The sequence below is a fragment of the Salmo salar genome, chromosome 20 (genome assembly GCF_965601325.2).
Source record: "Salmo salar chromosome 20, fSalSal1, whole genome shotgun sequence".
Lineage (NCBI taxonomy): Eukaryota > Metazoa > Chordata > Actinopteri > Salmoniformes > Salmonidae > Salmo > Salmo salar.
In genome coordinates, this window is record NC_138310.1 from 13,317,050 (window position 1) to 13,342,778 (window position 25,729).

Consider the following 25,729-nt stretch of genomic DNA (forward strand, 5'->3'; position numbering starts at 1 on the left):
TGCGTTGTCTTGGCTGTGTACTTAGGGCTGTTGTCCTGTTGGAAGGGGAAACTTCGTCCCAGTCTGAGGTCCTGAGCAGGTTTTCATCAAGGATCTCTCTGTACTTTGCTCCGTTCATCTTTCCCTCAATCCTTACTAGTCTCCCAGTCCCTGCTGTGGAAAAACATTTCCACAGCATGATGCTGCCACCACCATGCTTCACCGTTGGGATGGTGCCAGGTTTCCTCCAGACGTGACGCTTTGCATTCAGGCCAAAGAGTTCAATCTTGGTTTTATCAGACTAGAGAATCTTGCAGGCTGTCATGTGCCTTTTACTGAAAAGTGGCTTCTGTCAGGCCACTCTACCATAAAGGCCTGATTGGTAGAGTGTTGCAGAGATAGTTGTCCTTCTTGAAGGTTCTCCCATCTCCACTGTGTTCTAGGGGACCTTCAATGCTGCATAAATTGTTTTGTGCCCTTCCCCAGATCTGCGCCTTGACACAATCCTGTCTCGGAGATCTACTTACAATTGCTTCGACATCATGTCTTGGTTTTTGCTCTGACATGCACTGTCAAATGTGGGACCTTATATAGACTGGTGTGTGCCTTTCCAAATCATGTCCAATCAATTTAATTTAACACAGGTGGACTCCAATGAAGTTGTAGAAACATCTCAAGGATGATCAATGGAAATAGGCTGCACCTGAGATAAAATTAGAGTCTCATAGCAAATGGTCTGAATACTGTTCTCTTGTTATACATTTTCCACAAACAAAAAAGCTGTTGACGTTTAGTCAATATTGGGTATTGTGTGTAGATTGATGAGGAAAAACATTTATTTAATCATGTGGAAAAAGTCAAGGGGTCTGAATACGTTCTGAATGCACTGTCTATATATATTTATAAAGTGGGTGGTTCGAGCCCTGAATGCTTATTGGCTGACATCCGTGGTATATCAGGTATATACAGTTGAAGTTGGAAGTTTACACACACTTAGATTGGAGTCATTATAACTCGTTTTTCAACCACTCCACAAATTTCTTGTTAACAAACTATAGTTTTGGCAAGTCGGTTAAGACATCTACTTTGTGCATGACACAAGTAATTTTCCAACAATGACATTATGGGAAAATGAAAAGAAATCAGCCAAGACCTCAGAAAAAAATGTGTAGACCTCCACAAGTCTGGTTCATCCTTGGGAGCAATTTCCACACGCTTGAAGGTATCACGTTCATCTGTACAAACAATAGTACGCAGGTATAAACACCACGTCATAACGCTCAGGAAGGAGACGTGTTCTGTTTCCAAGAGGTGAACATATTTTGGTGCGAAAAGTGCAAATCAATCCCAGAACAACAGCAAAGGACCTTGTGAAGATGCTGGAGGAAACAGGTACAAAAGTATCTTTTTCCACAGTAAAACGAGTCCTATATCGACATAACCTGAAAGGCCGCTCAGCAAGGAAGAAGCCACTGCTCCAAAACTGCCATAAAGAAGCCAGACAACGGTTTGCAACTGCACATGGGGACAAAGCTCGTACTTTTTGGAGAAATGTCCTTTGGTCTGATGAAACAAAAATAGAACTGTTTGGCCATAATGACCATCGTTATGTTTGGAGGAAAAAGGGGGAGGCTTGCAAGCCAAAGAACACCATCCTAACCGTGAAGCACGGGGGTGGCAGCATCATGTTGTGGGGGTGCTTTGCTACAGGAGGGACTGGTGCACTTCACAAAATAGATGGCATCATGAGGATGGAAAAGTATATGGATATATTGAAGCAACATCTCAAGACATCAGTCAGGAAGTTAAAGCTTGGTCGCAAATGGGTCTTCCAAATGGACAATGACCCCAAGCATACTTCCAAAGTTGTGGCAAAATGGCTTAAGGACAACAAAGTCAAGGTATTGGAGTGGCCATCACAAAGCCCTGACCTCAATCCCATAGAAAATTTGTGGGCAGAACTGAAAAAGCGTGTACGAGCAAGGAGGCCTACAAACCTGATTCAGTTACACCAGCTCTGTCAGAAGGAATGGGCCAAAATTCACCCAACTTATTGTGGAAAGCTTGTGGAAGGCTACCCGAAACATTTGACCCAAGTTAAACAATTTCAAGGCAATGCTACCAAATACTAATTGAGTGTATGTAAACGTCTGACCCACTGAGAATGTGATGAAAGAAATAAAAGCTGAAATAAATAATTCTCTCTACTATTATTCTGACATTTCACATTCTTAAAATAAAGTGGTGATCCTAACTGACCTAAGACAGGGACTTTTTACTAGGATTAAATGTCAGGAATTGACTTTAAATGTATTTGGCTAAGGTGTATGTAAACTTCTGACTTCAACTGTATGTATGTGTGTATATATATATATATATATATATATATATATATATATATATATATATATATATATATATATATATATATATATATATAGAATTTTTCTCTCTACCCAATGACAAAATGAGTAGAATTGAATAAAATCTGTTACAAAATTGCAACATTTTCTCTCCACCTCATAGCAAAATGTGTTGAATTGCAGGAAATTAACCGCTAAAATGGATTGGGCAAAAATAAATATTTGGGCCCCTTAAAGGCTAGTGCCAGCTCTGACTGCATGTGTGGGTATGGATGTGGGTTCACAGACCCACGAGCCACTGCAGCCCCTCATGATGAGTTCAGATTTTTTTGTGGCCCCTACCCCCATCAAAGTTGCTCATCCCTGCTCCAAGTTATGGGGGCTCCATTTGCAACATGTAACATTTTGTGAAAACATTTTATTCCGTGACACAAAATGCAAAGATTGTAACTTTTTGTGTCCATAAATTCCAAACAGTGTCTGCATTTTGTGGACAAAGTGCAAGTGTGTACCACGCCTCTTTATCGAATATTTCTATACAAATTTTATCTTTACTTTTCTTCGCCATTCATTATCCCCACTTTCCTCTGCTTTTGCATTTCTTCTAAAATGCACATGAAGAGATACAAGCAAAGATATCAGAGGAAGGTTTTGATACCATCTCTGGTAGAAGTGACTTGCATCCAAAAACACATTCATCATGCAATCACGGTTCAAAATATAAAAATATTATTGGAAAAATACAAAGATTAAACATATTCATATTCATTCACAACAAAATGATTACTTCAATTGATTAAATAATTCAAAATGTTTTGTTTAAGAATGTAAACTAGCCTGTGTCTGAAGGTCCTTGCCATGTCACCCAGCCCCTCCTCTGTTCCCCCTCTCTCAGTCATATTCCATCCGAGTCAGTGTTGCCACTTCCACTGCTGTTGTCTAGGTGACAAGGTGTGTGTTCCTTCCATGTGGGCTTTGACCTGAGGACACGTTTCCTGTTGTTGAAGAATGAAATTATTATTAAAAAAATTCTAAGAACAAGCAGCATAAAACAAGCCTCGTTACCATACCAAAATCACTCCCATGCATAACCCCTATGGAGACAATTTATGACAAAATACAGATTTCAACAAATGTTCCCTAAAACATATGAACCAACCTTCTGTAGTAGAAGTTACACCTCGATCTGGGCTTGCTGCAGCCTAAGACCTCATCCACTCTTTCCTGGCGCATGAAACAAAGAAAAATACATTTACAATACACATTAACTTCACATCGGTTTCCTTTTAAACTGAAACAAAATTTGACGTGTGTTCCATCCAGATGGAGAGAAGTGATTTCAGTTGACGCGACTACTGATAAGTGGTTTGCTATGTACGGTAATAAGAAAACCTCAACTAGTCAAGAGATAAACAATTGAAGGTACTTACTGTTGAGATATTCTCCTCCCTGGGCCCTCCTGCACACAGCTGGTTGTCTTGCGAAGCAATGCACACATCATACTCCCCTGATGTCGGACTTTGCAGCTCCACACTACTAGCTGTGATAAAAAAAATATATGTTTTTTAAATAGCTAACATAGAATGCTAGGATTTCAAAAAAGCACGGTCAAATCACATCTTAAGCCAAGCTCATGATTAGCCAGAGCACAACAACTAGAACTTTTCTGATCGTTATTGAATATCTTTTTTGTTGTTGTGATGGTTATTTGTCACTTGTCATGGATTACTTGCCTTTGGTTAATTTATCTTTGCAGTCTTCCTCACTGGTCTGACTTTTCTGTGGAAGAGAACACATGGGAAAAAAAGCACACTCAATCTAAAGTGGGTTGCAGAGACAGGAAAACACATGAGTTGCCAAAACAGAAACACCGATTTCAAAAGTAATAATACCGCATTGTTATAAATCAGGAAGCAAATTACATTTACAATTTCTCCAAGGAACCATGCTCAAAGTCTGACGTCTGAGACTGAAAGACGTTAATTCATGTAAATATGTTTCCAAAATCAAAAGGCTATCCTAGGCTATCCTTTCCCAAAACATTTTATGGAAACAATTAATGGAGAGAGAATCTGAGAAGCTTGCAATTCAGTGAATCCAGTAATATTCTAGGTTTGAATTAAAACAGATCTAAATGAAAGCGGTTGGTGGAACCCATTCTCACATCATGTTTGGAGCAGGTGTGTCTGTGAAGCCTGGTCTGTAGTGCAATAACCTCTCCCTCTGTCCGGAACAACTGGACCTGCAGCTCATCACAGCGCTCACCCAGCTCCCGAATCTGTTTCCGGTACTGGTCCTTATCCTGGAGGCTCCGGCAATTCTCCTGGTGGTACTCCTCTCGAGAGGCGATGGCCTATCGCAACAATAGAGGAAAGACAAAACAGGGGCTTTGGTTTGCTTTGCTGTAGTGGTTTATATGAAACAGATGGCAAGTGTGGTTGGATGAACATCTGATCACAACCACTCAGATAGTCAATTATTTCATTTTGATCAAACAGAAGTAAACTCTTTTGGATCAAATTAAAATAAGCACTATGGGACGAATCTTAGCCTTCACTTGAATTTTCACTTAGTCATGCATTGACATCAATGCATGACTAAGTGAAAGGGGAAGTTAGGATTTGCCACGAAGCCAGTGAAGTCGTAGAATGACACAGTTCTAGAATCACAGCATGTTCACCTTGTCTCTCTCCCTGATAACCTCATCCATCTGTTTCAGGATACCCTCCAATCGGTCACGATACATTTTGGCATCCTTCTTCAATGTTGTGCATTTCAAGTCAAGAACCTCGTTCGCCTCCAAGTACTGCAAGAATAAATCAAACTTACTTATTACAATTAGAACAACAGAACTTTCCCCATCACGGGAAAACCCAACTTGCACAATTTAACACACAGGCAGCTATTCCAATGAATGAGGAACAAGCTTGGGCAGATGACAAAAATAAGGACATTTATGAATTCCGATGCTGAGGATCAGCATTCTGAGGAAATAATGTGATTTGTGTTATACATTTTGCACCTGTGTTGAAAGAACAGTTGAATAACTTATATTTTTAAAAAATGCTAATATAATCAGTAGTCTTCTCTACAACTAATCCTAAACAGTGCTCATTGTTGTGGAAAAATATCAGGTTGTGATGTATACCCTATTCCGCAGTGCCTCAGCATCGTGCAGATCTCTGCGCAGGGTGTAGATGTTGTCGACCAGCTCCTGGTGCTGAGCCTGAGAGTGCTGCTTGTAGTCCTCTAGACTTTCAGCGCTCAGCCTCTCTTGATCCAAGGGGGCTGGAGCTGTCCCCTGTTGGAACATACAGATGAATCCTGTCACACTACTCAAGACAATACTTTTACCACACTACTGTACCGGCCTGAATCGCACTGTTGCAGATTCAGATATTTTCTTTTCACGTTGTCCTTTTCAGCAGAGTTCCCTCAAACTATAGTGGATGTGTAACCAAGCCAGCACAGTACAGCTCTGCTCTGCTCAGCTCAGCACGACTTGGCTCAGAAGTGCGAAAAGGGTACAATTGTGCATCTGAAAAATCACATGTACTTTATTTGCAAATACATTTTTCTTGCGGCGCACAAAATGGCACTCTTAGTTGTTATTCCAAAATGGGTCTAGTGCAGCGCATTGTCCTTTTTATTTCACTGCATATCCAAACATTTGTTGAGAAATGATCACTGAAACTGATTGAGGAGAGATTAAAGGTACCTGAGCAGACGCCTCCAGTTCCTGGATGCGCGCTGTGAGCAGCTGATTGTGTCTCTGGAGCTGCAACATCCTGTCCTGACTGGGTCTCTGCTCCATGGCGTTCTTCAGTTTCACAGTTCTGATTTTTGAGTCGCTCTCTGCGTTCATCAGGCAGTGCTTCAGCTTCTCTATCTATTGATCAATAAAAATCCCGTAAAAACTGTATTCGCTGTTGCTGATTGAGTTTGTGCTGTTCTCTAACAAAATGTGTCAACATGTATGACTGCAGAGGTATTTTTATACTAAAAATGTTAACCATTCGTCATAAGTTGTTGGGTTTGGGTTTGCCAGAGATGCAACCCCCCCCCCCCCCCCCCCACCATCTCACCTCCAGCTGCAGATCACGGTTGGACATGAGGGCACTGTTCTTCTCTTCGCTCAGCTTGGTAACATTGTGCATTAGGCTGTAGTTCTCATCCTTCAGGTGGCGTACCTCCTCCCACTGCCGGTCCTTCTCTTCCCGCATACGACGCACACGCTCCTGTTGCTTCCGCAGCTCCCTCTCCCTAACCTGGTGTTGGCGGACAGCGTCCTCCTGCGCGGCTACAGCCGCAGCGGCCTCTTGTCTGCGCCGGCGTTCCTCCTGCAGTCCTTTCTGCAGACGTGTGACCTCATTCATCAAGAACTGAGTCAGTCCTGACTCACCCACCGTGTCTATGATGTCAGAGAGAGGACAGTATGTTATGCAGTGGAGGCTGCTGAAGGGAGGACAGATCATAATAATGGCTGGAACGGAGTAAATGGAATGTCAAACACATGGAAACCATGTGTTTGATACCATTCCGCTCCAGCCATTACCACGAGTCCGTCCTCCTCAATTAAGGTGCCACCAACCTCCTGTGATGTTATATTATGGTCAAATCCATTGTTACAGTCAGACATTGGCACTCTGAAGGATCTGAGCAATACATTTAACTCATAACTTACAAAAATGTATAAAAGCTTGAATGGAAAATACACAACTTTTCTACAGACAGATGGTTCATAGCTACTCACCAACTAGTATAGAGAAGACCCGGGCAGGTTCTTTGCCAGTAATTTTGCGATACAGTTGAGGATAGTCCAGCTCCAAACTCTCGAGGAATGCAACGTAGCCTTTGTGTCCAGTTCTTTGAAGAATATCCAATAGTGCACCTGTGAGCATGAATCTGAGGTTTAAAAGTAAGGTATGGACATGCATTTCAGTTCATCTTTATTTGGCAAATTATCACATCTCTCAATGGCTGAACTGATATATAGCAATCATCTGAGATGCGCAGTGCAATTGCAATAAAGATGACCTGGAATGCAACTTAATTGTTGTAAAACGTGGAACACTTGACCGTTTTCTCAGTAACCTGAAATAGAAGACAGTGCCTTACCTACTTTACGTCGGCGGACGACCAGATTGGGGTCATTGAATATCTGCTCCTCATCATCACAGTTTAGCACCTTGCACTGCCGCAGGTAGGGAGTGATTTGCGACGGCTCAATGGTCTTTATCAGCAGCAGTCTGTATTCCTCCAGCTGGACCCAGCATTCCTCATCCTCCATATCTGACACACTGACTGTCAGTCCCAATTGTCTCTGGGTCCCTGCTGCTCTAATAACTCCTTCACTAAGGGTTTATCAACTTGGTGCGAACTCTAGTTGTTAAAGTGGCTACAATCCAAATGTGGAACTGTTAAGTGGAACTGCTGTTTTATGATGCAAGAGTCAAGTTCCTTTTTTGTAGAAGTTATTTCAGTTTTTCCATTTCCCCCATTTCACAAGTATTTGTGCTGAGACAAACTCTTCAAGAAATGTTTAATAGGGAAAATGTAACAACAGTACTGACTTCTTGAAAAGGTGTTTATAATCGACCTACCAACATACAGCATGTTCCTTTTTCCTAATAAGCCAACACAGAATTATGGAGTGATTAGAGTGATAGAGTATTGACAGTAGTACGGACATCTGCAGTTACTCACCCTCTTCTTTAATGACTTTGAGGCAATGACTGACTGACTCGCTCAATCATTTTCTTTCATCTTGTTTGTTGCTAAAACAGTTCTGGTGATAAAACGACTTAATTACTCTAGTTTTGAAAGTTAAGGTAAAATAATGGATTTTCTTCATTGCAAATAATATTCAAAACAAGTTCCTCATTGAGTATTGACTAGTTTATATACACACACAATATAATATTAATACATTTATTAACTAGGATTGCAGAATTCCAGTAACTTTTCCAAAATTCCCAGGTTTTCCCAGAAATCCTGGTTAGAGAATGTCAGATTTCCTGCTTATTCCCTCCTGATCCCGGGAATATTTCAGCCAGGATTTTTGGGAAAGTTACCAGAATTTTGCATTACTATTAGCTCATGGAACCGCACAATTGTTCGTTTTAGGCTAATAAACTTTTGCATCCTGGATAAATAAAACATTTGTTCACAGGCAGAGAGGTGTGCCCCTTTGAGGTAATTTCTGGCCAAACTTTGACCACAATTAAACCAACCTGCCAGATTATAATGAGTGTTATAAACCAGGTGATTTGAGCCCTGAATGCTGATTGGCTGAATGCTGTATTATTTCAGACCATATACCATGGGTGTGACAAGCAATTACTATTTACTGGTCTAATTACAATGGTAACCAGTTTATAATAGCAATAAGGCACCTTGGGGGGTTGTGGTATATGGCTAATATACAGTGCCTTCAGAAAGTATTCAGACCCCTTGACTTTTTCCACATTTTGTTACGTTACAGCCTTATTCAAAAATGCATTAAATAAAAAAATCATCCTCAGCAACGCAAAGTACCTGGATGCAGCCCTTAGCCATGGTACTATAGACAGGTGTGTGCCTTTCCAAATCATGTCCAAGGTTGAATTTACCACAGGTGGACTCCAATCATGTTGTAGAAACATCTCAAGGATGATCAATGGAAACAGAATGCACCGGAGATACATTTCCAGTCTCATAGCAAAGGGTCTGAATACTTATGTAAATACATTTTTTTTGTTTTTTTGTTCTTAAAACCTGTTTGATCAATGGAAACGGGATGGACCGGAGATACATTTCCAGTCTCATAGCAAAGGGTCTGAATACTCAGACTGGAAAATGTATCTCCGGTGCATCCTGTTTCTATTGATCATCCTTGAGATGTTTCTACAACTTGATCGGAGTCCACCTGTGGTAAATTCAATTGGTTGGACATGATTTGGAAAGGCACAAACCTGTCTTCAGTACCATGGCTAAGGGCTGAATCCAGGTACTTTGGGTTGCATTGTGCCCAAGAACAGCCCTTAGCCGTGGTATATTGGCCATATATACCACACCTGTTCGGGCCTTATTGCTTAATTAAAGTATTTTTTGCAGATTTATACTACACTGAACAAAAATATGAATGCAACATGTAAAGTGTTGGTCCCATGTTTCATGAGCTGAAATAAAAGATCCCAGATATGTTCCATACACACAAAAATCTTATTTCTGTCAAATGTTGTGTTTACATCCCTGTTAGTGAGCATTTCTGCTTTGCCAAGATAATCCATCCACCTGACAGGTGTGGCATATCAAGAAGCTGATTAAATCGCGTGATCATTACACAAGTGCACCTTGTGCTGGGGGACAATAAAATGCCACTCTAAAATGTGCAGTTTTGTCACACAATGCCACAGATGTCTTAAGTTTTGAAGGCGTGTGCAATTGGCATGCTGACTGCAGGAATATCCACCAGAGGTGTTGCCAGAGGATCGACTGTTCATTTCTCAACAACAGTCCACCTCCAAAGTCATTTTAGAGAATTTGGCAGTACGTCCAACAGGCCTCACAACAGCAGACCATGTGTATAGTGTCGCGTGGGCGAGTGGTTTGCGGATGTCAACGTTTTCAACAGGTTGTCCCATGGTGGCGGTGGGGTTACGGTATGGGCAGGCATAAGCTATGGACAACAAACACAATTGCATTTTATCGATAGCAATTTAAATACAGATACCGTAAAGATATCCTGAGGCCCATTGTCATGCCATCCATCCGCCGCCATCACCTCGTGTTTCACGACAATGCACGGCCCCATGTCATAAGGAGCTGTACACAATTCCGGGAAGCTGAAAATGTCCTAGTTTTTCCATGGCCTGCATACTCACCAGACACGTCACTCACTGAGCATGTTTGAGATGCTCTAGATCGACGTGTATGACAGCGTGTTTCAGTTCCCGCCAATATCCAGAAACTTGGCATAGCAATTGAAGAGGAGTGGGACAACATTCCACAATCAACAGCCTGATCAACTCTAGGCAAAGGAGATGTGTCGCACTGCATGAGGCAAGTGGTGGTCACACCAGATACTGACTGGTTTTCTGATCCACGCCCCTACATTCTTTGAAAGGTATCTGTGACCAACATATCTGTATTCCTAGTCATGTGAAATACATAGATTAGGGCCTAATAAATTTAAATTTACCCCATTTACTTATATGAACTGTAACTCAGAAAAATCTTTGACATTTTTGCTCAGTATATTATTGACCATGGAAATGGGTATATGGACTGTGATCTGCAAATAAATTGCTGAGGGTCAACTTGAGCCGAGTGCTCTGAAGATCCATCCAGACATTTCTTTTTAAACAAGTAGAATGATTTATTACAAAATATGTACAAGTCAACATAACTTTCTCTTTTCACAATATGTATAAGAAAAATTCAATTATGAACAAAAACAAGTACAAATATGAACAATTAGTTTAGTGCAGTGGTCACCAACCCGTCGATCACCAACCATTTCTGTAAAAAAAAAAAAAAAAAGCCATGCTATTTTTTTTTTCCCCGCACTGTTGGCAGTAGGTGCACTTGATTCAGCGGCCCTAGCACAGGGAAGACTGTGTTCCCATTTATCAATTTCATGTGTCCGAAGGTAGAGCAAATCAAGTGAACCTATAGGCCTGCCACTAACCAATCAGATAGCTCAGATCACCATGTCTGCAGTGTCCTTGTGCCTTAGACTGTAAAAAGAAGCCTTGAACTCACAGCAAAGTTGATACTGTCAGAATTAAAAAAACATGACTCGAGACTCAACGAATACAGCAAAAAGCTGCTGTTTTTATAAGTTCATGTTTAAGTTATTCAGCCCCGTCAACACTTTTATAAGCCATCATAGAATGCATAGAATACTTCCAATCACGCTGCAATGAATGAGTATATAAAAGCATTCCGATAAGCTTATTATTAGCCGCTTGTCTTTAATATCGAGGAATATTTCACTTTCTCTGGTTATAGGAGTAACAACATTCATTTGTGCACGAGGCAGAAATAATGCAGTGCAACTTGACTTTTGCCATCAGCTGGAAGACTGTGTCCCCTTTTCTCAGCAGAGGGCGGGAGAGCGGAGGGATGGCGAGTCGGGTGAGAGGAAGCCTCAGAGCTGCTCCTTCTCCTCAGATTGACCATCAGATGCAGGCCATCAGTCCAGTAAAAAAATAAAGGCAAATTATTATGCTCACTCAGCTGTGCCTCACAAGTAATACAACAAATTATCTATTACCAGTGTGATGATATACCAAATGTTGTGTGTGATATATTTATTTTCAAACTGGTCTGAGAAGGACATTGCCAGGGCAATTCGAACTGAACAAATATGCAGTGATAATGTATTGGGGCCTATAGCCTACTGCACTAACTTCATGGCTACAGAACTGGTTAATGTTACATAGGCTTACATTTTTTAAGTCATGTTTATTTCAAAAATATGAGCGGTAGATCAGCTTGCATTTTGACTCAGTGATCTTGATTCAGAACAGGTTGGTGACCACTAGTTCAGTGCAAATTCAACAGCTTAAAATTCATCTGAACTATTCTGTATTGAGGGAAATAGAACACATCTATCCACTGCTATCTTCTATCAATTCCAGTAACATTGATTTCTATGACAGTGACGTCACAACAAAATTGGCAAGAACTTTCAAACAAAACCTGGTTAACCCGTAAAACCACACGTCATTCCAAAACGACTCCATTTGCTTTGTCCGTGTTGAGGTAGCGACTTTTATTTCTTGTGGTGATTCCAGAGAAGAAGGTGGCAGGAGGTCCTTTTCCGTCAGTGCTTAGCAGAGGAGCCTGAGAAAAGATCATAACACAAGCTAAGCGGTTGAGTGAAAGGAGGAGGACAGCATGGCAGTGTTTACAAACACATGGTTTGAGACTGAACTCACCTGGAGTGTTGTTGTCTGCTCCACTGGATGGTTCCTGAAAGGTTCCTCCTCCACATCACCGTGGTCCGGGGTGGGGGACTTGGAGAGTTTCACCGGATTGATAGTAGCCAAAAGAGCAGGCATGGTGAAACAGGACAAGAAGCGAGCCTTCAGGAGCAGGTAGCCTGGGTTATGGCTGAAGCGCTCTGCCACAAAGCTCCGCACTGCAGCTACCTGCTTCTGCTCTTCCTGGTTCTCTTTCTCCTCTGGGGGCAGGAGCTGCATTGCACGAACTGCCAACGTCTTTTTACATTTCAGGAGGCCCGATAGGGTATTAAGACTGCTGACAAAGGGGGGTAGGTAGGGCAGAGTGACGTCCAAATCCGGAAGAGAAACTCCTCGCTTGCCGCTCAACCACTCTCTCACTTGTGCCGGGTCCTCCATGAACATCAGGTTGGGATCAAACTGCATTAGCTCAGGATTGCGGGGTGGAGGGCCACTTTTAGGGTGGTTAAGCTGCACAATTCGGAGGGCTCCCCCCTGTGGAAATGAGGCTGGAAGGGAGCCTGGAGGGACGTTGAGGACTGAAGCCTGTGGACGGCCAGTCTGTGGTCTGATGGGAGCCGAGATGACCGTGTTCATGGGAACAGGTGAAACTGCATTGAGCTGAGGACAAGTGGTTGCCACAGTCTGCATGACTGGGTTAGTTATTCTCATGCGTTTCACTGGGTTGGTCATTCTTAGAGCAGTGTTGTTTGTGATGGTAATGGAGGTGGAGAGAGAGGTTAACACAGATGGGGAGGCAGTTCCCTGTGCTACGGATGAAGCAGGAGATACCATGAGGGCAGATGGGTCTTTAGGGGTAGAGGGAGATGGGCAGATATAGGTCATATTGGGAGAGGCTTGTGTTGCAGCAGCATTTAGTGTTAGAGGGACTTGCTGGTTGATAATAATAGGAGATGGACAAGCAGGTGCAAGAGCATTTCGTGGTAGATTCTGAGGTGTCATCTGGATGCCAATGCCACTGATTGGCACAAGTCCAATGGGCGTCAGGACCCAGGCAGTTTGTGGAGGGGACAGAACCACGTTAGGCTGGACAACTAGGCTCTCTTTGGTACGGGCTTTCTTGCGTTTGGGCGACTCTTCCATGGACTTTTTAGCAATCGCAGCATCCTTGAGGGCCTGTGCTTTCTCGGTAGGTTTACGATTGCGTTTTTTTCCTGAATGATTCTCATTAGCCTCCTCATTCACCCGGTCTATTGTAGTTGAGGATTGGATGGAAAGGGGAGCAGGGAGTATAGGTCGGTTGGGGGTCGATGGTATAAGTTGACCGGGTGTGGAGGGTATGGGTAGGCTGGGGGTAGAGAGTACAGGTTGACCGGGTGTGGAGGGTATGGGTAGGCTGGGGGTAGAGAGTACAGGTTGACCGGGTGTGGAGGGTATGGGTAGGCTGGGGGTAGAGAGTACAGGTTGACCGGGTGTGAAGGGTATGGGTAGGCTGGGGGTAGAGAGTACAGGTTGACCGGGTGTGGAGGGTATGGGTAGGCTGGGGGTAGAGAGTACAGGTTGACCGGGTGTGGAGGGTATGAGTAGGCTGGGCGTAGAGAGTACAGGTTGACCAGGTGTGGAGGGTCTAGGTCGGCTGGGGGTAGAGGGTCTGAGTTGGGTGGGGGAAGAGGGTCTGAGTTGGGTAAGTGCGGAAAGCATGAGTTGTTGTCTGGAAGTTGGAGTGGAGGGGACCGCAGGATGTGGGATGGACTGTACTACAGGCGGTGCAATGACAAAGGTCTGAGGGATCATCATCACAAGTTGACTGTTCTGCTGCTTACTGTTCTGCTGCTCTTTTCCCTTCTGGTTTAGCATACTGGCCACTGTTCTGGGACCATGGCGTTGCTTTGGGTTTTTCAATGAAGCTAGAAAAAGTAAATAAAAACAGGGGTATTTACATTAAACTCACATTATAAGTGTAATATCGATGAATAGATGTATTTAAAAACAATATATATATAAAATACTGTGCAGTTGACCATCACTGAGTACTGAGCCTCTTAGCTAATGTATAAGTGATTTTGGGTAGTAAAAATACACTGAAAGTAACCAGGAAGTGACTGCCCCTCAGCCTTGTAGTTTTTAAACGTTTGTATTTTTTATTTTTTTATGGTCTTCAATGCCCAAAGACGTAGCGTACTGGTCTTCAAGCACAGAACTTCATAAAAGGCATCTGGTAGAAGTAAATTCCTCTACAAACACACATCATTTTATATCTTAACTGACAGCGTTAAGATGAATTGGCTTTGTGATTGTGTCATGAAATTCAAAACAGCATGGTAAACGATACGGAAGTACAGCGGAAGTGGCCGTCACTTCACAGGGTATGACATATTCAAGGCCATATACAAATATAATGTTACCCTGTTTCGCTTCCCAAGATTTGTTTCCCGTGAGTACAGCCTGAAACAGATAAACTGACATCAGAATTGTTACAATAAGCCCTGTTCAAATTAATTCTAAGTAGAAATGACTTTAGATGCAAAAATGTAAAACCGTATGAAGGTTGTAAAGTAGGATCACTTTTTGTTTATAGCGTAGTAAATTATACTCACTTGGTTGTTACGCATTTTAATGATCTGCTTACAGCCTTCTGCATCTAAACGGAGGACCTGTTTCAGATCACAACATTAGAAAATGAGCAATGCATAATATAATTGGTCATACTATCAGGATCGGCTGACAATGGATTCAAAATATGGTACTTTAATCAGTTAACCTTTTTCAGATATTCTGGGCTGATGTTATGATGCATTAATTGTGTACCATAATAACTAGTCATGTGCTCTTGATATGCCAATAAAGAACATTTGTAAAACGTGTTCAATCTTTCCTGTACACTACCTTTCAAGAGTTGGGGTCACTTAGAAATGTCCTTGTTTTTGAGAGATAAGCACATTTTTTTTCCCATTAAAATAACATCAAATTGATTAGAAATACAGTGTACAGTCGTGGTCAAAAGTTCTCCAAAGTTTGCTGCTTCAGTGTCTTTAGATATTTTTGTGAGATGTTACTATGGAATACTGAAGTATAATTACAAGCATTTCATAAGTGCCAAAGGCTTTTATTGACAATTACATGAAGTTGATGCAGAGTCAATATTTGCAGTGTTGACCCTTCTTTTTCAAGACATCTGCAATCCGCCCTGGCATGCTGTCATTTAACTTCTGGGCCACATCCTGACTGATGGCAGGATGCTAGGAGTTTGTGGGTTTCTGTTTGTCCACCCGCCTCTTGAGGTTTGACCACAAGTTCAATGGAATTAAGGTCTGGGGAGTTTCCTGGCCATGGTTTCCTCAAGCCACTTAGTTATCACTTTAGCTTTATGACAAGGTGATCCATCATGCTGGAAAAGGCATTGTTCGTCACCAAACTGTTCCTGGATGGTTGGGAGAAGTTGCTCTCGGAGGATGTGTTGGTACCATTATTTATGGCTGTGTTCTCAGGGAAAATTGTGAGTGAGCCCACTCCCTTGGCTGAGAAGCAACCCCACACATGAATGGTCTCAGGATGCTTTACTGTTGGCATGACATAGGACTGATGGTAGCGCTCACCTTGTCTTCTCCGGCCAAGCTTTTTTCCGGATGCCCCAAACAATCGGAAAGGGGATTCATCAGAGAAAATGACTTTACCCCAGTCCTCAGCAGTCCAATCCCTGTACCTTTTGCATAAAATCAGTCTGTCCCTGATGTTTTTCCTGGAGAGAAGTGGATTCTTTGCTGCCCTTCTTGACACCAGGCCATCCTCCAAAAGTCTTTGCCTCATTGTGCGTGCAGATGCACTCACACCTGCCTGCTACCATTCCTGAGCAAGCTCTGTACTGGTGGTGCCCCGATCCCGCAGCTGAATCAACTTTAGGAGACGGTCCTGGCGCTTGCTGAACTTTCTTGGGCGCCCTGAAGACTTCTTCAGAACAATTGAACAGCTCTCCTTGAAGTTCTTGATGACCACATTGCCCATCTTAATTATTTTATTGGCCAGTCTGAGATATGGCTTTTTCTTTGCAATTCTGCCTAGAAGACCAGCATCCCGGAGTCGCCTCTTCACTGTTGAAGTTGAGAATGGTGTTTTGCGGGTACTATTTAATGAAGCTGCCATTTGAGGACTTGTGAGGCGTCTTTCTCAAAAACAAGGACATTTCTAAGTGACCCCAAGCTGTTGAACGGTAGTGTATGTTACTATACTGGCCAGAATATCTGCATAGGCCTACATCAGGGGTTCGCAAACCTTTTTGGCCCATGACCCCATTTGAATATATAAAAAGTGAATGTAATCAGCCAATGTTTACTTTTTAATTCTATTCAGTCTATTACAAATCAGTCTGACACCACTTTTGACAGTACAGTATTTCAATACGAAGGTAGTATGGTTTAAATGACTAAAATGCACCAGAAAGGTATTGGGAAGTACAGACGATCATCAGGCAAGAATTTTGAATGATCTTTTGTGTAGAAAAGCACATCATTGATGTTATTTTTTTCCCCCCAGTCCGAGTTAGTGCCTAGTCTGTTCACTCTGTCCTAATGAGTCCTGCTCAGCTTGTGGGTAAATATACACTGAGTGTACAAAAAACATTAAGGACACCTTCCTAATATTTGAGTTGCACCCCCCCTTTTTTGCCCTCAGAACAGCCTCAATTTGTCAGGGCATGGACTCTACAAGGTGTCGAAAGCATTCCACAGGGATGCTGGCCCATGTTTACTACAATGCTTCCCACAGTTGTGTCAAGTTGGCTGGATGTCCTTTGGGTGGTGGACCATTCTTGATGCACACGGGAAATTGTTGAGGGAAAAACAGCAGCGTTGCAGTTCTTGACACAAACCGGTGTGCCTGGCATCTACCACCATACCTCGTTCAAAGGCACTTAAATATTTTGTCTTGCCCATTCACCCTCTGAATGGCACACATACACAATCCATGTCTCAATTGTCTCAAGGATTAAAAATCCTTCTTTAACCCATCTTCTCTCCTTCATCTACACCGATTGAAGTGGATTTAACAAGTGACATCAATAAGGGATCATAGTTTCCACCTGGTCAGTCTATATCATGGATAGAGCAGCTGTCCTTAATGTTTTGTACACTCAGTGAATGTGTTCCTGAAAGTCTTTCAGTGATGGGGTCATAATATTTTGTAGCTTAAACGGTTCAAAAGATAGAGGCACATTTGTAGGAAAAAACATAACACCCCCCCCCCCCCGTTTATTACAACCACTGACGTAACCCCGGTTCTATGAAACCAAGCACAATTTGATTTATTTCCCTCAGAGTTTCTCTCACGACCCTATTTTCAAAATCAGGCGATCTCGACCCCTAGTTTGGAAAACGCTGGCCTAGGAGCTTGAATCCTTAAGTAAAACCTGACTGGCATAATATGAAATTACATAATTGTGCTCATTCATAGAAAATGTTATATTTGTGGGTTCATCTCCTACCTGCAGAAAGAACAAGAACACTGGGCTATTGGTGAGTCCAATGCTCTCTGCTCTCTCTCGCACCATGTCCGCTAAAAAAAAACAAGAGATCGTAGGATCAAGTCATCGGTTCAGTCCTGAAACAACTATGAAACCACCAAAATGCAAATTGTCGTTTTCTACAAGTGAGAGAGAAGTTGTGACTTATTGCCTTGACATCTCGTAAAGTACCTTCACGGCGCTTGTTTGAAGAGGGTGGTGGGGGCATAAGCACATTGCCCACCCAGGGAGTGACTGCCAACTGAAGGGAATAGTTGAGAGTGATGCAGGTTTCACTGTTGGCAGAGGACTCCTTTTGTCTTGAGGACTTGTGGGCTGTCCCCTGGTCACCGCTCATAGACCCACTGTTTTTCTGCAGAGACAAATGCATGGGATAGAAAACAGAAGACCTGTATCGCAGGCTTCACAAGGAGAAGACCTCTGTACTAAGAAAGCTCAATCTGTGTCAGACTGAGCTGGATGGGCCATGCAACTAACGCGTCGAGCACACAACTATGACAACATATTTTGTTCACTCCCTTCCAACCTTGATTCAACAGTTTATAATCTACGTATTTGTATGAAATGGTCAGATGCATTGATGGATTGTAATAATAATAAGCAACATTTTTATTAAAATTTATACAGACAAATGAATAAAAATGTACCCACTGGAAACAACTTTGTTTGGGATAAAAAAAAAAGCAATTGAAACACCCGTTTCACCACAAAGAGAGCGTCACCTGGCGACTTACGTGTTTTCTGGCATTGGCTTTCTTCCAAGCGATCAGGTTTCTCACCTCTCCGTAGCACACCTTCAGCATGGCCAGGTCACTGTTGTAATCCTTTAGAAGGAACACGTACAGAGAATGTCACATGCTACTTTATGTCACAAAGCCGGATCAATGGGTTAGCTTGCCAACTTTCCCAACATATTCTGAAATAAGAATCATATTTCAGAGGTCATAAACAGTGACACTCACTTCAAAATGAGCATGGTGTAATTGACGCCACACTCCAAACCGCTGATGAATGTTAACTGCCTAGCTTAATGATCCTGTTTTGTGATACACTCTGATTAAGTAAATATTTATGGTTACCGATGCAGATCCAAAGTGTGCTTTATGATGAGTGCTATTTAGGAACAAAATGACAATAGGGACAGGTGTTGAAAATGTGCACAAGTTCAACACATAATGGTGCAACACACCACATGACTGTTTAGAAATAAATAAATGCCGGTACCTTCTTTGCTAGGATTGGGGGGTTTTGTCCGATGACAGTGGCAGCAGGCTTGCCAAAGCAGTCCAGGATGGTGGAACGTACCACTATGACCTTGCGTGCTGCATCCTGGCTGTCCGTCGTTGCCTGCTCTTGCGTTGTGTTCTTGCTGGGCCGTTCAACCATCATGCTCCTCACCTTCCCCAGCCCTTCAAACTCCTTCTCTAGCACGGGGATCCATTGCTCCATGTCTGGTTGGGTGTAGTCTTTGATAATGTCACTTTCCTGATCAGACCAGTGCGGTTCAATGAACTTCTGTTTCTTCTCGTCGTCACTGTCCATAAACTCAATCTCGAAGTTCTCCTCCTCATCGGAGCTTGAGTGCACATCATCGTCTAGCCTCAGCTTACTCTTGATGCTCCTCACAGCCGCGACCTTTCTCCTTCGCTGCAATGCTCTGTTCCTTCTGTCCCTCTGTCTGGGCTGTTTACAAAAACAAGAGAAGAATTAACTGTGTCCAGTGTCACAGATTGAGTTAAGAGGGACATGAACGCTACATAGTCAACACTGACCTTGTACCCAGTCATTCTCCTCCACTGTTGAAGGACCTGACAGTCAATTCTGTTGGGAATCTCGGCAGCTATCTTAGACCATTTACCTATAAAAAAAAAAAGGACAAAATGAACTGTTAGACGATTATTATCAAGAAAGACGATGGATTATTTTGATATAGTTTCTGTGCGAGTCATCTTTCTATAACAGTTCCTACGTCCATATTTCTCCACCAATCGTCTGAGCTGTGCCTTTTCCTTCTCGTCAAAGGGACCCTTCTTCACGTTCCCAACCAGGACGTCCACGTACCTACAGAACAAAATAAAGTTCGTCAGTGACCGTATGTTCTAACACTTTTTAAGTTTGAGTTAACTAAAATGGGTTGGCCATCAGGGAAATGGTCAGGGAATGTTGTGAAAGTTTGGTCAATGTATTAGCTCTATCAATCAGTCCATATTAGTCCTCACCTGTCCCTACACTGGCCATCATTTCTGCCAGGCACATCCTGACGGATCTTCCACCAGTTCCCCACCCCGTGTTTAGCCACTGCTCTCAGTAGCATCTGCAACAACAACCAAAAATAGGAGCACAACTTATATTATCAAATAACTATACACTACCGTTCAAAAGTTTAGGGTCACTTAGAAATGTCTTTGTTTTTGAAAGAAAAGCACATTCAAATAACATCAAATTGTCCATAAAAATAACACCAAATTGATCAGAAATACAGTGTACACATTGTTAATCTTCTAAATGACTATTGTAGCTGGAAACTGCTGATTTTCTATGAAATATCTACATAGGCGTATAGAGGCCCATTATCAGCAACCATCACTCCTGTGTTCCATTGGCACATTGTGTTAGCTAATCCAAGTTTATCATTTTAAAAGTCTAATGGATCATTAGAAGACCCTTTTGCAATTATGTTAGCACAGCTGAAAACTGTTGTTCTGATTAAAGAAGCAATAAACTGGCCTTCTTTAGACTAGTTGAGAATCTGGACCATCAGCATTTGTGAGTTCGATTACAGGCTCAAAACGGCCAGAAACAAATAACTTTCTTCTGAAACTTGTCAGTCTATTCTTTTTCTGAGAAATGAAAGCAATTCCATGTGAGAAATTGCCAAGAAACTGAAGATCTCGTACAACGCCGTGTACTACTCCCTTCACAGAACAGTGCAAACTGGCCCTAACCAGAATAGAAAGAGGAGTGGGAGGCCCTGGTGCAAACCTGAGCAAGAGGACAAGTACATTAGTGTCTAGTTTGAGAAACAGACTCCTCACAAGTCCTCAACTGGCAGCTTCATTAAATAGTACCTGCAAAACACCAGTCCCAACGTCAACAGTGAAGAGGCGACGCCGGGATGCTGTCCTTCTAGGCAGAGTTGCAAAGAAAAAGCCATATCTCAGACTGGCCAATAAAAAGAAAAGATTAAGATGGGCAAAAGAACAGATACTGGACAGAGGAAGATTGGAAAAAAGTTTTATGGACAGACTAATCTAAGTTTGAGGTGTTCGGATCACAAAGAAGAACATTCGTGAGACGCAGAAAAAATGAAAAGATGCTGGGGGAGTGCTTGACGCCATCTGTCAAGCATGGTGGAGGCAATGTGATGGTCTGGGGGTGCTTTGGTGGTGGTAAAGTGAGAGATTTGTACAGGGTAAAAAGGATCTTGAAGGAAGGCCATCACTCCATTTTGCCATGCCGTGGACAGCGCTTAAATTGGAGCCAATTTCCTCCTACAACATGACAATGACCCAAAGCACAGCTCCAAACTACGCAAGAACGAGTTAGGGAATTAGCAGTCAGCTGGTAGTCTGTCTATAATGGAGTGGCCAGCACAGTCACCAGATCTCAACCCTATTGAGCTGTTGTGGGAGCAGCTTGACTGTATGGTATGTAAAAAGTGCCTATCAAGCCAATCCAACTTGTGGGAGGTGCTTCAGGAAGCATGGGGTGAAATCTCTTCAGATTACCTCAACAAATAGACAACTAGAATGCCAAAAGGTCTGCAAGGCTGTAATTGCTGAAAATGGAGGATTCTTTGGACGAAAGCAGTTATTTCAATTGAAAAAAAAACAAACATTTATAACCTTGTCAACATCTTGACTATATTTCCTATTCATTTTGCAACTCATTTCATGTATGTTTTCATGGAAAACAAGGACATTTCTAAGTGACCCCAAACTTTTGAACGGTAGTGAACATATCTCAAAGTGTCCTTGTAACAGAGTAGATGAATCACATCAATTTCCCCCCCAAAAATCCCCAAACCCTCCTGACCATACCTCATCTTCTTCTTTAGACCAATAGCCTTTTTTGAGGGTGGGGTCCAGAACCTGAGTCCACCGATACATCAGCTGGCATGAATCCCGGCCCTCCATGAAATAGGAGACTGGAGTAAAACAGAAATCACGGAGAAAGCAAGTGAAATTTCCAGAACCCAACACACGATGCACTACAACGACAAGCTACAGTATCTTGTATTGAACAAGCACTCTGTCTAGAGAAACTAGTTTGTAGACTAGAGCAGTGGACAGTAAGTAGTATCCCGAGAGCTTTTCGCCCCACTGGAGCATAACAGTGAAGGGGACATCAATAACAACAACCGTCACCGATGTGCACAAACAAAAAATGTTCATGCGCAAAACCCCAGGGTGTACACTGGGTGGCGGGGACTTACTCTGGGTGTACGGGATGTAGTTCCCGATACGCATCTTCTCCACCAGCTCTCGAAGGATCTCGTCCTCCACGCCGCCCCACCTCCTCCTCCTGAAGTCGGTGCAGATGTAGCGCTGGTACGTCTGGAGACACATGAAGGCTGTCCTGTTGGTCTGTGTGTGAGACGGGGGGGAGACACGAGTTCAGAATGGATAACGCTGAATCATTTACACATTCAAAGAAATGGTTTGTGTGAAGACGTTCAGGGAATTACACTTCATCTACCTACTACCGAGAAACTTAAACAGTTCAGTCAAGCACTTATCTCTAAGCAAAGTCCAATCAATCAAACTGTGCAAATCAGGACTGGAAATAGCGCCTCTGGATCCCACTGATAGGAAAGGGTAATAACCACGAGTCATGATTGGCCAATACTATACATCTGCTCTTACCCCAAGTTTATCAGCAATCTGATCCCAGTTGCGGTGCCCATGTTTTACAGCGACTTTCTTGAGCATCTCAATTTCGTTTTCCTTCCAACTGGATTTGTTAATGGAGGGATGCAGGTAGTTCTGCCAAAAGCTTTTTATGTGTTCAGCTTCACGGATGCCTTCAAACTGGATAGGAATAAGATTTCAGTCAACACTTAAGCCTTTTTAACAATAGGAAAACTAACGGGGGAGATGACAGAAGTTACTCAACCCACATCAATATTGGAAATCTTTTGCCAATCATGGTCATCATAGCGGCCACCCATCAGCTCATCCTCCTTCAGTGCACTGTAATGTAAAGCAGATCCGGAAACGATTATACAGCAATGGTTTGTGAACTGTGAAGGACCTGATCTCTCTTTTGACAAACATATCAAGACTGTTTCAAGGAGAGCTTTTTTCCCCATCTACGTAACGTTGCAAAAATCAGAAACTTTCTGTTAAAAAATGATGCAGAAAAATGAATCCATGCTTTTGTCACTTCTAGGTTAGACTACTGCAATGCTCTACTTTCCGGCTACCCGGATAAAGCACTAAATAAACTTCAGATAGTGCTAAACACGGCTGCTAGAATCTTTACTAGAACCAAAAAATGTGATCATATTACTCCAGTGCCAGCCTCTACACTGGCTTCCTGTTAAGGCAAGGGCTGATTTCAAGGTTTTACTGCTAACCTACAAAGCATTACATGGGCTTGCTCCTACCCATCTTTCCGATTTGGTCCTGCCATACATACCTACACGTATGCTACGGTCACAAGACGCAGGCCTCCTTACTGTCCCTATAATTTCTAAACAAACAGCTGGAGGCAGGGCTTTCTCCTATAGAGCTCCATTTTTATGGAATGGTCTGCCTACCCATGTGAGAGACGCAGACTCGGTCTCAACCTTTAAGTCTTTACTGAAGACATATCTCTTCAGTAGGTCCTATGATTGAGTGTAGTCTTGCCCAGGAGTGTGAAGGTGAACGGAAAGGCACTGGAGCAACGAACCGCCCTTGCTGTCTCTGCCTGGCCGGTTCCCCTCTCTCCACTGGGATTCTCTGCCTCTAACCCTATTACAGGGGCTGAGTCACTGGTGCTCTTCCATGCCGTCCCTGGGAGGGGTGCGTCACTTGAGTGGGTTGAGTCAAAGACGTGATTTCCTGTCTGGGTTGGCGCCCCCCCCCCTTGGGTTGTGCCGTGGCGGAGATCTTTGTGGGCTATACCCGGCCTTGTCTCAGGATGGTAAGTTGGTGGTTGAAGATATCACTCTAGTGGTGTGGGGGCGTTGTGCTTTGGCAAAGTGGGTGGGGTTATATCCTGCCTGTTTGGCCCTGTCTGGGGGTATCGTCGGATGGGGCCACAGTGTCTCCTGACCACTCCTGTCTCAGCTGCCAGTATTTATGCTGCAGTAGTTTGTGTGTCGGGGGGCTAGGGCAGGTCTGTTATATCTGGAGTATTTCTCCTGTCTTATCCGGTGTCCTGTGTGAATTTAAGTATGCCCTCTCTTTCTCGGAGGACCTGAGCCCTAGGACCATGCCTCAGGACTATCTGACCTGATGACTCCTTGCTGTCCCCGGACGTGCTACTCTGAATGATCGGCTATGAAAAGCCAACTGACATTTACTCCTGAGGTGCTGACCTGTTGCACCCTCGACATCCACTGTGATTATTATTATTTGACCCTGCTGGTCACCTATGAACATTTGAACATCTTGGCCATGTTCTGTTATAATCTCCACCCGGCACAGCCAGAAGAGGACTGGCCACCCCTCATAGCCTGGTTCCTCTCTAGGTTTCTTCCTAGGTTCTGGCCTTTCTAGGGAGTTTTTCCTAGCCACCGTGCTTCTATACCTGCATTGCTTGCTGTTTGGGGTTTTAGGCTGGGTTTCTGTACAGCACTTTGAGATATCAACAGATGTAAAAGGGCTTTATAAATACATTTCATTTAATTGAGTCAGGAATGAACATTACCATACATATTGATTAAACAATTAAAATCCATTTAACCTCTTCGCGTAAAGTGAGAACAAACTCAAAACAGACCTGTCTGACAAGATAACCTGACGCATCTTGGAATTAATAGGCTAGATCATTATTTCCCATTAAAGAGTTATGACGGTAATCACCTGATGGCTTCAATGTCCTTTTCGATTTCAGTGACTTGTTTCCGCAGGATTTGCTTTTCCACATTTTCAGCGTTGACCATTTTCTGTGTAAGGTATTCCACCCTATGAGACAAAAGAAACTTCATGTCATTCATGAAGGCCATTGGGTTAATAATCATAATCTATTCAACTTCTATAGAGCTTTTCTTTACAGAAATAATCTCAAAGTGCTTGAAAACACAAAACAAAGAGGAATAAAATACAACGCTATGACAGTAGGTCTGCACTACTATTTTCAGCCAGAGTAGAACGTTTTCAGTTGTCAAAGCCTCCAGATGGGCCGACACCAATCCTCAATAAATGTTAACCTACATTTCATGCACCCTGTGTAAAAATCAGAAGTTTTGCTACATTTTGAAAAGCACAGGAGCGAATAACAAATAATAATAAATTACCATTTCAAATCCCATCTACACTTTTTTCACATTTTGTTGCTTTACAAAGTAAGATTGAAATCGATTTAACTAAGTTTTTGTCAATGATCTACATAAAACACTAATGTCGGTGGAAGAAAAATTCAAATAATTTTTAAAGATGAATGAAAACTTAACACTAATATAGCGTGAATAGATAAGTATTCACCCCGAGTCAATAAATGTTAGAAACACCTTTAGCAAGTGTGCAAAGCTCATGCACACCTGTATTGTGCAATATTTGCCGATTATTATTTTCTAAATTCTTCAAGCTCTGTCAAGATGTTGGGGATCATGACTAGACGTACATTTTCCAGTCTTGCTATAGATTTTCAAGCAGATTTAAGTCAAAACTGTAACTTGGCCACTCAGTAACATTCACTGTCTTCTTGGTAAGCAACTCCAGTGTAAGTGTGGCTTTGTGTTGGAGTTTATCGTCCTGCTGAAAGGTGAATTCCTCTCTGTATCTGGGGTAAAGCAGACTGAAGCATGTTTT

General features: G+C 42.6%; 2 protein-coding genes across 2 annotated transcripts in view; both read right to left on the minus strand.

Annotated features, from left to right (window-relative positions):
* Nucleotides 1–2,745: 2,745 nt before the first annotated feature.
* card9 (caspase recruitment domain family, member 9) lies at nucleotides 2,746–7,662 on the minus strand. The gene is given in 11 exon segments (NM_001140277.1): nucleotides 2,746–3,337; nucleotides 3,502–3,566; nucleotides 3,773–3,882; nucleotides 4,076–4,121; nucleotides 4,507–4,695; nucleotides 5,023–5,148; nucleotides 5,491–5,643; nucleotides 6,061–6,231; nucleotides 6,428–6,753; nucleotides 7,096–7,233; nucleotides 7,461–7,662. Coding segments are annotated over 11 exon segments (1,596 nt in total). The 5' UTR covers nucleotides 7,633–7,662; the 3' UTR covers nucleotides 2,746–3,237.
* Nucleotides 7,663–10,676: 3,014 nt separating this feature from the next.
* LOC106580121 (uncharacterized) overlaps nucleotides 10,677–25,729 on the minus strand; it is a 28,418-nt gene continuing 13,365 nt past the window's right edge. The window contains exons 10-25 of the mRNA XM_014160815.3: nucleotides 24,782–24,883; nucleotides 22,888–22,960; nucleotides 22,634–22,798; nucleotides 22,204–22,354; nucleotides 21,809–21,915; nucleotides 19,988–20,082; nucleotides 19,738–19,829; nucleotides 19,541–19,626; nucleotides 18,993–19,451; nucleotides 18,503–18,592; nucleotides 17,940–18,120; nucleotides 17,730–17,800; nucleotides 14,851–14,907; nucleotides 14,659–14,698; nucleotides 12,269–14,160; nucleotides 10,677–12,173 (exon numbers count right to left, since the gene is read on the minus strand). Of these exons, the coding sequence (XP_014016290.2) occupies nucleotides 12,054–12,173; nucleotides 12,269–14,160; nucleotides 14,659–14,698; nucleotides 14,851–14,907; nucleotides 17,730–17,800; nucleotides 17,940–18,120; nucleotides 18,503–18,592; nucleotides 18,993–19,451; nucleotides 19,541–19,626; nucleotides 19,738–19,829; nucleotides 19,988–20,082; nucleotides 21,809–21,915; nucleotides 22,204–22,354; nucleotides 22,634–22,798; nucleotides 22,888–22,960; nucleotides 24,782–24,883 (3,781 nt within the window). The 3' untranslated portion in view covers nucleotides 10,677–12,053. The remainder of the gene's footprint in view (nucleotides 12,174–12,268; nucleotides 14,161–14,658; nucleotides 14,699–14,850; nucleotides 14,908–17,729; nucleotides 17,801–17,939; nucleotides 18,121–18,502; nucleotides 18,593–18,992; nucleotides 19,452–19,540; nucleotides 19,627–19,737; nucleotides 19,830–19,987; nucleotides 20,083–21,808; nucleotides 21,916–22,203; nucleotides 22,355–22,633; nucleotides 22,799–22,887; nucleotides 22,961–24,781; nucleotides 24,884–25,729) is intronic.